Genomic DNA, 12,359 nt, shown 5'->3' with positions numbered 1-12,359 from the left:
GTTACTGATTGTTTCAGTGAGCAAATGCTGGGACCTACTTGTAATGCGTGCGGGGTTTCTGCCGGGAGGGAAGGGGTTTATTGTACACAGTTGGGCAACATTAGAGCCTTACAATGCTTATTTATTTACACTCCCAATTAATGAACATGGAATCCTTGCAGAGTAATGTCAGGCCAAGGAAAAGAAGGGGGGTCTGCCCCAAGGAGATTACAATCTATGGCAGGTAGGTCCCCTGGAGAAAATGGTCATTGGACTCTATGGCATTGAAGTCCCTCCCCTCCCCAAACCCCACCTTCCTCAAGCTCTGCCCCCAAAACCTCCCGCCAGTGGCGAAGAGGGACCTAACAACCCCAACGGCAGGGGTGTCGAACGCATTTGTAATGAGGGCTGGATATGACATAAATGTCACTTGATTGGGCCGGGCCATCACCATGCCTCGCCAGCCTAGATCGGGAGCGGGGTGGATGCCTCAACTGGCTAGTGGGCTGGATCCGGCCCCTGGGCTGTATGTTTGCCGCTTTGGCAATTGGACTCTGTGGCATTGAAGTCCCTCCCCAAACCCCACCCTCCTCAGACTCCACCCCAAAAACCTCCCACCGGTGGCAAAGAGGGACCTGGCAACCCTAATTATACCCCATTGAAGTCCCTCCCCAAACCTCTCCAAATCACAGTAAGCACTACAGCCACTTACAAAGCAGTGTTTCCAAGGGGCGGGGACTCAGATGCGCTTGGATTTCTGCTGGTCGTTATGCAGAGCTCCTGATACTCCCAGGACTTTCTTCACAACAAACCACACCACGCTTAAGGTTTTCAGATCTCAGGATAGAAAAGTGTGAGACAAGAGAGGGACGAACCAGGGACAGACTACCCGTGCATAAAAAAAACTATGTGTGACTGGCCCAAGGTCACCAAGTGCGTTTCCATGGCAGAGCAGGGATTCGAACCTGGGTCTCTTAGATCCTTGTTTGGCACTTTAACCTCTATGCCAAAGTGGCTCTTATCCCTCATGAAAAGGCCAACGTGTGTTCAACGGATCCTCTGGGTTGTTCCATCTCCAGAAGGTCAACCCTCCAGATGGGAACAGGGTTTTCAGCCACTCTGAAAAATCCACATGACCTTGGAACGACCCTCTGGGTCCATGCGATGAATTAGCCAATCTATATTTATTAAATCATTGTAAAGCGCGGGAAAAAGAATATACCCATGGGCTTGAGCACGCACCATTCACCTGAAAGAAAGGTGTGATTTGAATAGCGCATCGACACAGCTGGCTCGCATCTGCTTCATTCATGCTCTTCCAAACACAAACCCACTTTGAATGATACCTTTTATTTCGTGTGTTTTTTTAAAAAAAGACGCCTCTTTCAAGACCGTGTCTTTCACTTCCTTTGCGAAGGCCCCTTCTCACAAAACGGTTCACCGCACATTCGCCAAGCCTCTTGGTCAGTGATCAGAATAAGTTTGATTCCTTTCCCCTCCCTCAAAATGAGAGCAGGGGAAAGAGTTTTGAAAGTAAGTCAAGGGGCTTCTTTTTAACAGACCGATTTGATAGCGCTGTTTCTTTTGCCAGCTTTTGATCGGGGGGGGGGAACCCTTAAAAGGGGTGAAAAATTGAATATTGGCTTATAGTGCTCTGCTACCATTCGTTGCGATGCTTTGATTAGTTTTCTTAAAAGACTGCATACTCAATAATTTGAAGCAAGAGGTTAATGGTGTTATTACAACTATTATCCCTTTTAAAATCATTATCCTCTTGTTTTTCATGTCTATATTACCCTCACCTTTTCATGAACCCATTTTCCCAGCTGTTTCGCTCCGTCGTAAAGTTTGCTGCACACCATCCCAGGAAAAGACTAAATGGTATGTTTTATCAGACAGGCCTAAGGGAATTCACAGATTCCCGTAACTCAATCTATACAGGGAGATTGGAACAAAATGTTCTATATACCTTTTCCCCCCTCTGTTTTCATTTGACTATGATTGAAACGTAGACCTTCAAAAGTTAAAGAGGTGAAATTATTTGGAAAAGGCTAATCTCGTTCAGGAAATTTAAAAGATTGGATATCATGTCAAAATGGTGAGCGTACATGATCTGTGTTTACAGGGAAATGTCACCTTGGGGGGAAATATCCATCTAACTTTGCGGCGGTTATTAAAAATTAGCCAAATGCCCATCATTTTTTTATGATGGACAGAGGGGAAAGGGAAGATTGGGAGATCACATGCTTTGTCTACCAAAGGTCCCGGTTTCAGTCCTAAGCATATCTGGTAAAAGAATCTCAGGTGTTGGAGAAGATCTCTTTCAGCCCTCAGACCCTGGAGATGGTGGGAAATTAGGGTTTCCAACCTCCAGGTGGTGGCTGCTGGAGATCTCCTGGGATTACAACTGATCTCCAGGTGACAAGAGATCAGTTCATCTGGATAAAATGGCCTATTTGGAAAATGGACTCTATGGCATTGGACCAAATTGAAGTCCCTCCCCTCCCCCAACCCCACCCTCCTTAGGCCCCACCCCCAAAACCTCCTAGTATTTCCCAACCCAGAGCTGGCAACCTTATGGAAAGTGCTATCAAGTTGCAGCTGAGTTGGCAACCCCTTGTGGGGTTTTCAAGATAAGAGACATGCAGAGGTGGCTTGCCATTGTCTTCCTCTGCATAGCAACCCTGGTATTTCTTGATGGTCTCCCCTCCAAGTTCTAACCAGGGCCGACACTGCCTAGCTTCCAAGATCTGATGACATCAGGCTAGCCTGGGCCATCCAAGTCAGGGACCAGGAGAGCTGCTGTCAACCAGACAACGCCGATCTACATGGACCAAGGGTCTGACCTAAGAAGGCAGTTTCATATCCACACAAGGGAGGGCCGGTCAACAGATTGCATTGTACTCCAAAAACGATACTGTTGTCTCCCCAAGGAATCCTTTATGTTCTCCTTAAAAACAAATGGCAGCCGTTCCCTTATATGTTCAATAATATTCAAATATGGACATTACACGAACAAACCATTCCAACCTCTGCAGAGGAAGGCAATGGCAAACCACCTCTCCTTCTCGTTTGACTTGAAAGCCCTTCGCTGGGTGGCCGTAAGTCGGTTGAGACTTATGTACGGACGTCGGAGGCAACATCCGGCAGGGCTAGACGCCTGGACCACTGGTCTGAACCAGCAGGGCTCTCCTCCTGTTCTTACAAGTTGTCGTGTTCAGCCACCCTGACTCTTAACCTTGTACTAACATTGGGGTGATGTTGTTTTGGAGGGGTTTTCGGTTCAAAAAAATTGGCACGTTTTTTGTCACGAGCCGCGAGAACAAAGACCTGCACGGATGAAAAGGGGCCCAATTAAGTTCCCCAGCCACTCGGTCAATATTTGCCTTTCAAAAGATACTGGGCACTGCATACCACTTAGCAACATAATCGCTGATATCCGAGGGTAGTTGGTGGGCAGAGATCAGGTTCCCCGGGTACGGTGTGTTTGCCTCGTTTTGTGAAAAAGCCGCTTCGTGTCTCTGCTTTAACCGCCTGCCGCATTCAAATGTCACCTTCTTTCCCGGAGAAATGCTAACAGCCCATCCTAAAGACTTTCAGCCCAAATTTTCAGGAGTGGGCTGTTACGCAGCCGTTCAATCGCTCAGGGCCACGAGAGGGCTGAAATGAATTACCCGCGTTGCCCAGTGGCTCGTCCTCTTCCGCTCGTGCCTCAGAGGGGGGTTGATGGCAGGGACAACCGGTACTTCATTTGAGGAAGGGTTTGCTAGCTAGAATTCGTAAGAACATATGAACATAAGGAAAGCCATGCTGGGTCAGACCAAGGCCCTGTTCACACCGTGGCCGATTCCGAAGTGCCGCCCCCAAAAAAGGCCAGATCATACTACGAGAAAGCCCCAGATTCTGTGATCGAAAGCCATTTGTCAAAGTAACACATCTTCATATAAAATGTTTAATTTGGGTCTGTAACCGTGTAAACATTGGGAGATCACATGCATTTGCCTACCAAGCCAGTGTGGGGTAGTGGTTAAGAGCGGTGGTTTGGAGCGGTGGACTCTAATCTGGAGAACCAGGTTGGATTCCCCGCTCCTACACATGAAACCAGCTGGTTGACCTTGGGCTAGTCACAACTCTCTTAGAGCTCTCTCAGCCCCACCTACTTCACAGGGTATCTCTTGGGGAGAGGGGAAGGGAAGGCGCTTGTAAGCTGGTTTGATGCTTCCTTAAGTGGTAGAGAGTCAGCATATAAAAACCAACTTCTTCTTCTTCTTCTAATGGCCAGGAAGAAAGTGGGGTATAAGTTGAATAAAATAATAAAGTAATAACAATAATCATTTACCACACATACATCAGCACACAGTGATGTATGATAAAAACCCTCTTCATCCCTAGGAGGGGTGATACAAAACTACCTATGAGTGATAATTTGGCCATTTATACATTCTCTATGTTTCGGGTTGCCAGCTCCAGGTTGGGAAATACCTGGAGATTTTTGGGATGGAGCCTGAAGAGGGCGGGGTTTGGGGAGGGGAGGGACTTCAATGCCATAGAGTCCAACTGCCAAAGTGGCCATTTTCTCCAGGTGAACTGATCTCTATCGGTTGGAGATCAGTTGTAATAGCAGGAGATCTCCAGTCACCACCTGGCAACCCTGTCTATGTTTCAACATGAATCATGTGTTCACAGGTCAGGATCATCTGTTCTGCACTGTGATTTTAAAAGCACTGTTAACTTCCTTTCTTTAAAAACAAAAGTAGTTTGAGAAGGCTCTTATTGCTGTATGTGCAGATAAACCTATGAGTACAGAGAAGTGGAAGATACTGAAGAATATGTACGTGACTATATGTGTTTATTGACCCAGCAAAAGAACTGATCTATCCAGTTTTGTGAAACTCTGAAGTTTTATTGGCCCAATAAGCAATATTGTTTTATCCAGCCTGGCCCCAGAGTGGCCATTTTCTCCAGGTGAACTGATCTCTATCGGTTGGAGATCAGTTGTAATAGCAGGAGATCTTCAGTCACCACCTGGCAACCCTGTCTGTGTTTCAACATGAATCATGTGTTCACAGGTCAGGATCATCTCTTCTGCACTGTGATTTTAAAAGCACTGTTAACTTCCTTTCTTTAAAAGCAAAAGTAGTTTGAGAAGGCTCTTATTGCTGTATGTGCAGATAAGCCTATGAGTACAGAGAAGTGGAAGATACTGAAGAATATGTACGTGACTATATGTGTTTATTGACTCTGCAAAAGAACTGATCTATCCAGTTTTGTGAAACTCTAAAGTTTTATTGGCCCAATAAGCAATATTGTTTTATCCAGCCTGGTCCCAGAGTAATTGCTGTCCAAATGAGAATGCCAAACATTTCCCCATTTTCCCTACAATAAAAGCTCATGACTGAATCTTTCACAATGATTATCAACCATGTGATGAAAAATTATAATACCTATGTAATATTGTGCTTTAAACATGTAGGGGAAAGTTATCTACCTCCAGCAGCAGATTTTGAAGAACCGTTCAAAGCTTGTCTAAAGCGAAGAAGAAGAAGAAGAAGAAGAAGAAGAAGAAGAAGAAGAAGAAGAAGAAGAAGAAGAAGAAGAAGAAGAAGAAGAAGAAGAAGAAGAAGAAGAAGAAGAAGAAGAAGAATCAAACTGGCTTACAATTACCTTCCCTTCCCCTCCCCACAACAGACACTCTGTGTGGTAGAGCTGAGGCTGAGAGAGTGTGACTAGTCCAAGGTCACCCAGCTGGCTTCATGTGTAGGAGTGGGGAAACAAATCCAATTCACCAGATTTGCATCTGCCGCTCATGTGGAGGAGTGGGGAATCAAACCCGGTTCTCCAGATCAGAGTCCACCACTCCAATCACCGCTCTTAACCACTACACCATGCTGGCTCTCACTGACCATCAACCATGTGATAAAAAATTATAATACCTATGTAATATTGTGTTGGAAATGTATAGGTAGGGTCGCCAACCTCCAGGTACTAGCTGGAGATCTCCTGCTATTGCAACTGATCTCCAGCAGATAATCAGTTCACCGGAGAAAATGTCCGCTTTGGCAGTTGGACTCTATGGCATTGAAGTCCCTCCCTTCCCCAAACTCCGCCCCAAAAACCTCCCACCGGTGGCAAAGAGGGGCCAACCCTACGTATAGGGCAAAGTTATCTACCTCCAGCAGCATATTTTGAAGAACCGTTCAAAGCACAATATAACATAGTTGTTACAATTTTTTATCATCAAGAGAGAAGGACCATTTAGAGCAGCGGTATTCAGTCCGCAGCTCGCAAAGAACCACGTTCGCAATTACCACAGTTACCAAGATCCCATTTACTTCCATCCCCAGGGAGACTCGCGGCTTACCCGTTCAGCAGCAGCTATTTTAAGGGGGGAATCAACTGACAGCCATAATCCACACCAGGCAAAGGGCCTTGCCCATTTTCCTGAAATACGGGGTAGATGCCACATTGTGGAACAGTGCCCAGAAGAGCCACATGTGGTATGTCAAAGAGCCACATGTTGGCTACTGAACTGCCACTGGTTTACAGTGTTTATTTACTTCAGGCATGAATCACTAGCCTCAGACAGTGGTTAGGGCAGGGGTGTAAAACATACGGCCCGCGGGCTGGATCCGGCCCCTTGAGAGTTCCCATCCGGCCCGCGAGGCAGCCAAGGCAGCCACCAACACACACACCCACACACACACACACTCTCTATCTAGGCTGGCGAGGCATAGCCCAGCCTGACCAAGTGACATTTATGTCATATCCAGCCCTTGTAACAAATGAGTTCAACACCCCTGGGTTAGGGTATCAGACTAACATCTGAGACCCAGGTTCAAATCCCCATTCTGCCATGGAAGTTTGCAGGGTGACCTTGAACCCAGTGTTAGCCTAAGTTACCTCAGAGGGTTGTTGGAACGCACATAGAGCTACCTTGTACAGAATTAGATCATCGGTCGTCAAAATTAGTTTTGTCTACTCAGACTGGCAGTGGCTCTCCAGGGTCTCAGGCAGAGGTCTTTCGCATCAACTAATGCCTGGAATGTGAGGGTTCCCAACCTTCCTGTGCAAACTCCATAAAACCACTTGCTCAGACTGTCATGCAGAAACAAGGAACTTTATTGGAAGCTTCAGGTAGTACAGGCCTTACACTGGTAAAGTTGCAAGTGAATACAGTTTCACAAAGACAGAATTATAACCCCTACAGGAAAGCAGATGTCAAACGTACGTTATGGGAATCTACAAGATAATTGTGCATGGTACAAGAACATCAAAGACCTCAGGGAACTCGTTAGGCTATCTACCCGCCAAGGCCACAGCTGGCGGGAGGGAGTCAGAGAGAGCAAGGAAGGCGGACGTGGGAAGAGACACTCCAACCTGGGGCCTGTCAGACCCAGCGCCTGAACCAAGGAAAGGCAAAAGGCCTGGACTGCTTTTACGAGTCCGGGGGGGGGGGGGAACCACACCAGGCAAAGGCATACAGACCCTCACATGGACCTTTCAACTGGCGATGCCGGGGATTGAACCTGGGACCTTCTGCATGCCGAGCAGAGGCTCTCCCACTGAGCCACAGCCCCTCCCTGTTGTGAATATAAAAGGAAGGAGGGAAGAAGGAGGAAGAATTGGTTTTTATATGCCAATTTTCTCTACCTTTTAAGGAGTATCAAACCGGCTTACAATCTCCTTCCCTTCCTCTCCCCACAACAGACACCATGTGAGGTAGGTGGGGCTGAGAGAGTACGGAGAGAACTGTGACTAGCCCAAGGCCACCCAGCTGGAAGGTCACCCAGCTGGTTCATGTGTAAGCGTGGGGAAACCAACCCGGTTCACCAGATTAGAATCTGCCGTTCACGTGGAGGAGTGGGGACTCAAACCCTGTTCTCCAGAGCAGATTCCACCACCCTTAACTGCTACACCATGCTGGCTATCTGTTGTAAGTCGTTTTGGGTTACTACTGGCAAGTAAAGTGGGGTTGTAAATACCTAATCTAAATAAATACAATACAATATTGGGCCACCTCTGTTCAATATTTTCAGCTGCTCTATCACAGGGAGCTGAAATAGTTCCCGTGTGGCACTTCTGTTAAGTGGCAGCCATAAGGTACAGTCTGTTTTGCCACATGGGGTCGCGCCAGTTGCGCGGAGTCTCCATGCCGCTTTGGCTTTTGCTGATGTTGTAGTGGCAGCTGATGGTCTCAGTAGGGTTGCCAGCTCCGGGTTGAGTAATACCTGGAAAAATTGAGGGTGGAGCCTGGGGAGGGCGGGGTTTGGGGAAGGACTTCAATGGGATATAATGCCATAGAGTCCAGCTTCCGTAGCGGCCATTTTCTCCAGGTAAACTGCTCTCTGTCACCTGGAGATCAGTTGTAATACCGGGAGATCTCCGGCTACCTCCTTGAGGTTGGCAACCCTAGGCGTCAGGGAGACTCACGACACACTCCAGCTGATCCAAGCCACAGATTTAAGGTGACAGCTTGAGTTGGTGGTGCTCCAGAAATTTTTCTGCTGCCCTGTGGCTCTAAAACATAACAAAGCAAAAAATGGAAGGTGTACAGTTCCTTAGGAGGAGATGTCAGTATCCACGCCTGTTGACTCAGCTGCTACCAATGAAAAATGGCTTACAGGTTTGGGGCAGGGTTTCGATGCAAAGCATGGGATCAGGCATAGATGAAGAAATACCAGAGTTACTGGTTCCCCGTGTTGTTTACACTCCTATTAGAGCACATCGTCACGGTCTTGCGGGTATGTCTTGTGTGTATGTCTGTGCTATGTGCCATCAAGTTGCTTCTGATTTATGTCCTCCAAAACATCCTCTTGTTAACAGCCTTGTTCAGCTCTTGCAACTGAGAGCTGTGGCTTCCTTGAAGGAGTCAATCCATCTCATGTTGGGTCTTCCTCTTTTCCTGCTGCCTTCCACTTTTCCTAGCATGGTTGTCTTTTCCAGTGACTCTTGTCTTCTCATAATGTGACCAAAGTACCATAGTCTCAGTTTAGTTGCCCCCCAGAAAAAAGTATTTTATGGATTTTACTTCTTTTTAGTTGGGTACCCAAAAGAATATATTTACTACAAAGCACTCATGCATATATTAAAATCAAGCCCTTATGGCAACAGAGGGCTTGTTTTTAAGACATGCATTAGCGTTTTATAATAAGTATAATACAATATAATTTAATATTTATTATAATAATATTATAATAAATATATTTCTTTGTTTAATTGAATTTTATTTCCCCCAATCTTTTGGGTACCCAATTTTGTTTTTACATTGGGTCATCTCCCCCTTCTGTTTTGCCCCTTTGCTTCTTTTTACACACAAACATCCCAGCATTAGAGTCCAGTGGTATTATAATAAATATATTTCTCTGTTTAATTGAATTTTATTTAACCCAACCTTTTGGGTACCCAACTTTGTTTTTTGGATGGGTCATATTCCCTATCTGTTTTGCCCCTTTAATTCTTTTTACACACACACCTCCCAGAATTAGAGTCCAGCACCATTACAATAAATATATTTATCTGTTTAATTGAATTTTATTTTCCCCAACCTTTTGGCAACCCAAATGTTTTTAGGTTGGGTCATTTTCCCTATCCGTTTTGTCCTTTTGTTTCTTGTTACATACACACACCCCAGAATTAGAGTTCAGCAGTATCTTTCTTTTATATATACAACATTTCATTATTGTATATTTCTTTGTTTAATTGAATTTTATTTCCCCAAACCTTTTGGGTACCCAACTTTGGTTTTCGGTTGGGGTCATATTCCCTATCTGTTTTGCTCCTTTTTACAGACACACAGAATTAGAACCCAGCATTATAATACATATATTTCTTCGTTTAATTGAATTTTATTTCCCCCCAACTTTTTGGGTACCCAACTTTGTTTTTCGGTTGGGGTCATATTCCCTATCTGTTTTGCTCCTTTTTACAGACACACAGAATTAGAATCCAGCATTACAATAAATGTATTTCTTCGTTTAATTGAATTTTATTTCCCCCCAATCTTTTGGGTACCCAACTTTGTTTTTCGGTTGGGGTCATATTCCCTATTTGTTTTGCTCCTTTTTACAGACACACAGAATCAGAATCCAGCATTACAATAAATATATTTTTTTTGTTTAATTGAATTTTATTTCCCCCAAAACCTTTGGGTACCCAACTTTGTTTTTCGGTTGGGGTCATATTCCCTATCTGTTTTGCTCCTTTTTACACACACACAGAATTAGAATCCAGCATTACAATAAATATATTTCTTCGTTTAATTGAATTTTATTTCCCCCAAAACCTTTGGATACCCAACTTTGTTTTGAGGTTGAGTCATATTCCTCATCTGTTTTGTCAATTTGGCTTCTGTTTACAGTGTAAAACTTACACCCGCCCATCCCTCCCAGAATCAGAGACCAGGGCATCTGAAAGAGCGACAACGCATCCCTCTTTCGATGACTCCCAGGTATCACCGCCACACTCCCTGCGCCTCTGCCTGTTTACGCACACACCCCGTCCACATGGCCTCGCCTCCCCTCCGATTGGCCGCCGACCTCCGGCCGGCCGCCGCGCGCCCAATCGCCGCCCTGTCCACGCGCCGCCCGGGCGGCCGCCATTGGACGCGGCGCCGCGATCACGCCAACGGCCCGCGCGGCCCGCAGCCAATGGGGAGGGGAGCGGGGCGGCGCCCTCGCCCCCCTCAACGGTCTCAACGGACTTCGCTCCCCAGTCGCCGCCGGGACGGGCCGGCCGAGGGGGGCGATGGCGGCGGCCGGGGCGGCCGCGTCGCCGCCTCCGGCGCTGGCCTTGGCCCTGCTGGAGCCGGCGGGCGGCGCGTACGGCGGGGGCGAGGCGGTGTCCGGGCGGGTGTCGCTGGAGCTGGCGGCGCCGCTGCCCGTGCGCGCCCTCCGCCTCGACGCCGCCGGCCGCGCCAGGGCCGCTTGGGGCGAGGGCGCCGACGCCGACGCCCGGCGGGAGGCCGAAGTGACCTACCTGGACGTCCGGCAGGAGCTGCTCGGGCGAGGCGGTGAGGCGGAGGGGGCGGGGCTTGGAGGGGGCGGGGCTTGGGGGAGGCGGGGGTCACCACTGGGGGGGGGGTCCCTGGCTCAGGGGTCGAGCGCCTGCTTGGGTCGCAGGAGGTCTCCCCACCCCACACCCCAATCCGCAGCAGGGATGGGAAAGGTCTCCGCCCTGAGACCCTGGAGAGCAGCTGCCGGTCAGAGTAGGCAATGCTGGCCTTGATGGGACTGACGTGTTATATATATATATATATGTATATCGTATAACAATGTTATTGAATGATGCAAATTATTGTGATATAAAAAAACTATATCTATCTATCTATATACACACACACACGTGTGTGTGTGTGTGTGTGTGTATATATATATATATATATATATATATATATATATATATATATATATATACATACACACACACACATATTATATATATATACATATATACATACATATATATTTATATGTGTGTGTGTGTATATAGATATATATATATACATACACACACACACATATTATATATATATACATATATACATACATATATATTTATATATGTGTGTGTGTGTATATAGATATATATATATACACACACACACACACGTGTGTGTGTGTGTGTATATAGATAGATTATAGTTTTTTTATAACACAATAATTTGCATCATTCAATAACATCGTTATACGATATAAACATTTATTTTTCTTAACCAAATAACTAATTAATGCTAGTATTTCATTGCCTTCCCCTCTCCCCCTCCTCTATCTATTTGAGAACTTAATTGTCCCCTTTGCATTTAAATTCTAATTCGTTATAATATATGGGACTGGCGGGTTGAGTCGGTATAAGGCAGCTTCATGCAGAAGGCCCCAGCTTCGGTCCCCGGCGTCTCACGTTCAAGGAACAAGGCGGGTAGGTGATGTGAAAGGCCTCTGCCTGGGACCCTGGAGAGCAGCTGCCGGTCCGAGTAGGCAATGCTGGCCTTGATGGTCCGGGGATCTGACTCGGTATAAGGCAGCGTCATGCAAAAGGTCCCAGTTTCAATCTCCAGCATTTCCATTTAAAAGGACCGGGTAATACATAGGTGATGGGAAAGATCACAGCCTGAGACCTTTTAGCAGCTTCCAGTCAGTGTGGACAATTCTGGCCTTGATAGAGCTCATGGTCTGACTCGGTATAAGGCTGCTTCATGCAGAGGGACCCAGCTTCGGTCTCCAGCATCTCACGTTCAAGGAACTAGGCAAGTAGATGATGTGAAAGACCTCAGCCTGAGACCCTGGAGAGCAGCTGCCGGTCAGAGTAGGCAATGCTGGCTTTGATGGTCCGGGGATCTGACTCAGTATAAGGCAGCGTCATGCAGAAGGTCCCAGTTTCAGCAT

At 46.6% G+C, this 12,359-nt stretch overlaps 1 protein-coding gene across 1 annotated transcript in view; it reads left to right on the top strand.

Annotated features, from left to right (window-relative positions):
• Nucleotides 1-12,359, top strand: part of ARRDC4 (arrestin domain containing 4) — a 71,177-nt gene that overhangs the window by 39,281 nt on the left and 19,537 nt on the right. Inside the window, exon 2 of the mRNA XM_056866105.1 lies at nt 10,427-10,987. Within this exon, the coding sequence (XP_056722083.1) occupies nt 10,427-10,987 (561 nt within the window). The remainder of the gene's footprint in view (nt 1-10,426; nt 10,988-12,359) is intronic.

This window comes from Euleptes europaea, chromosome 20, assembly GCF_029931775.1.
Source record: "Euleptes europaea isolate rEulEur1 chromosome 20, rEulEur1.hap1, whole genome shotgun sequence".
Classification (NCBI taxonomy): domain Eukaryota; kingdom Metazoa; phylum Chordata; class Lepidosauria; order Squamata; family Sphaerodactylidae; genus Euleptes; species Euleptes europaea.
Note: the sequence above shows the minus strand (reverse complement) of the source record. Positions and strands in the feature narration are given on the sequence as shown.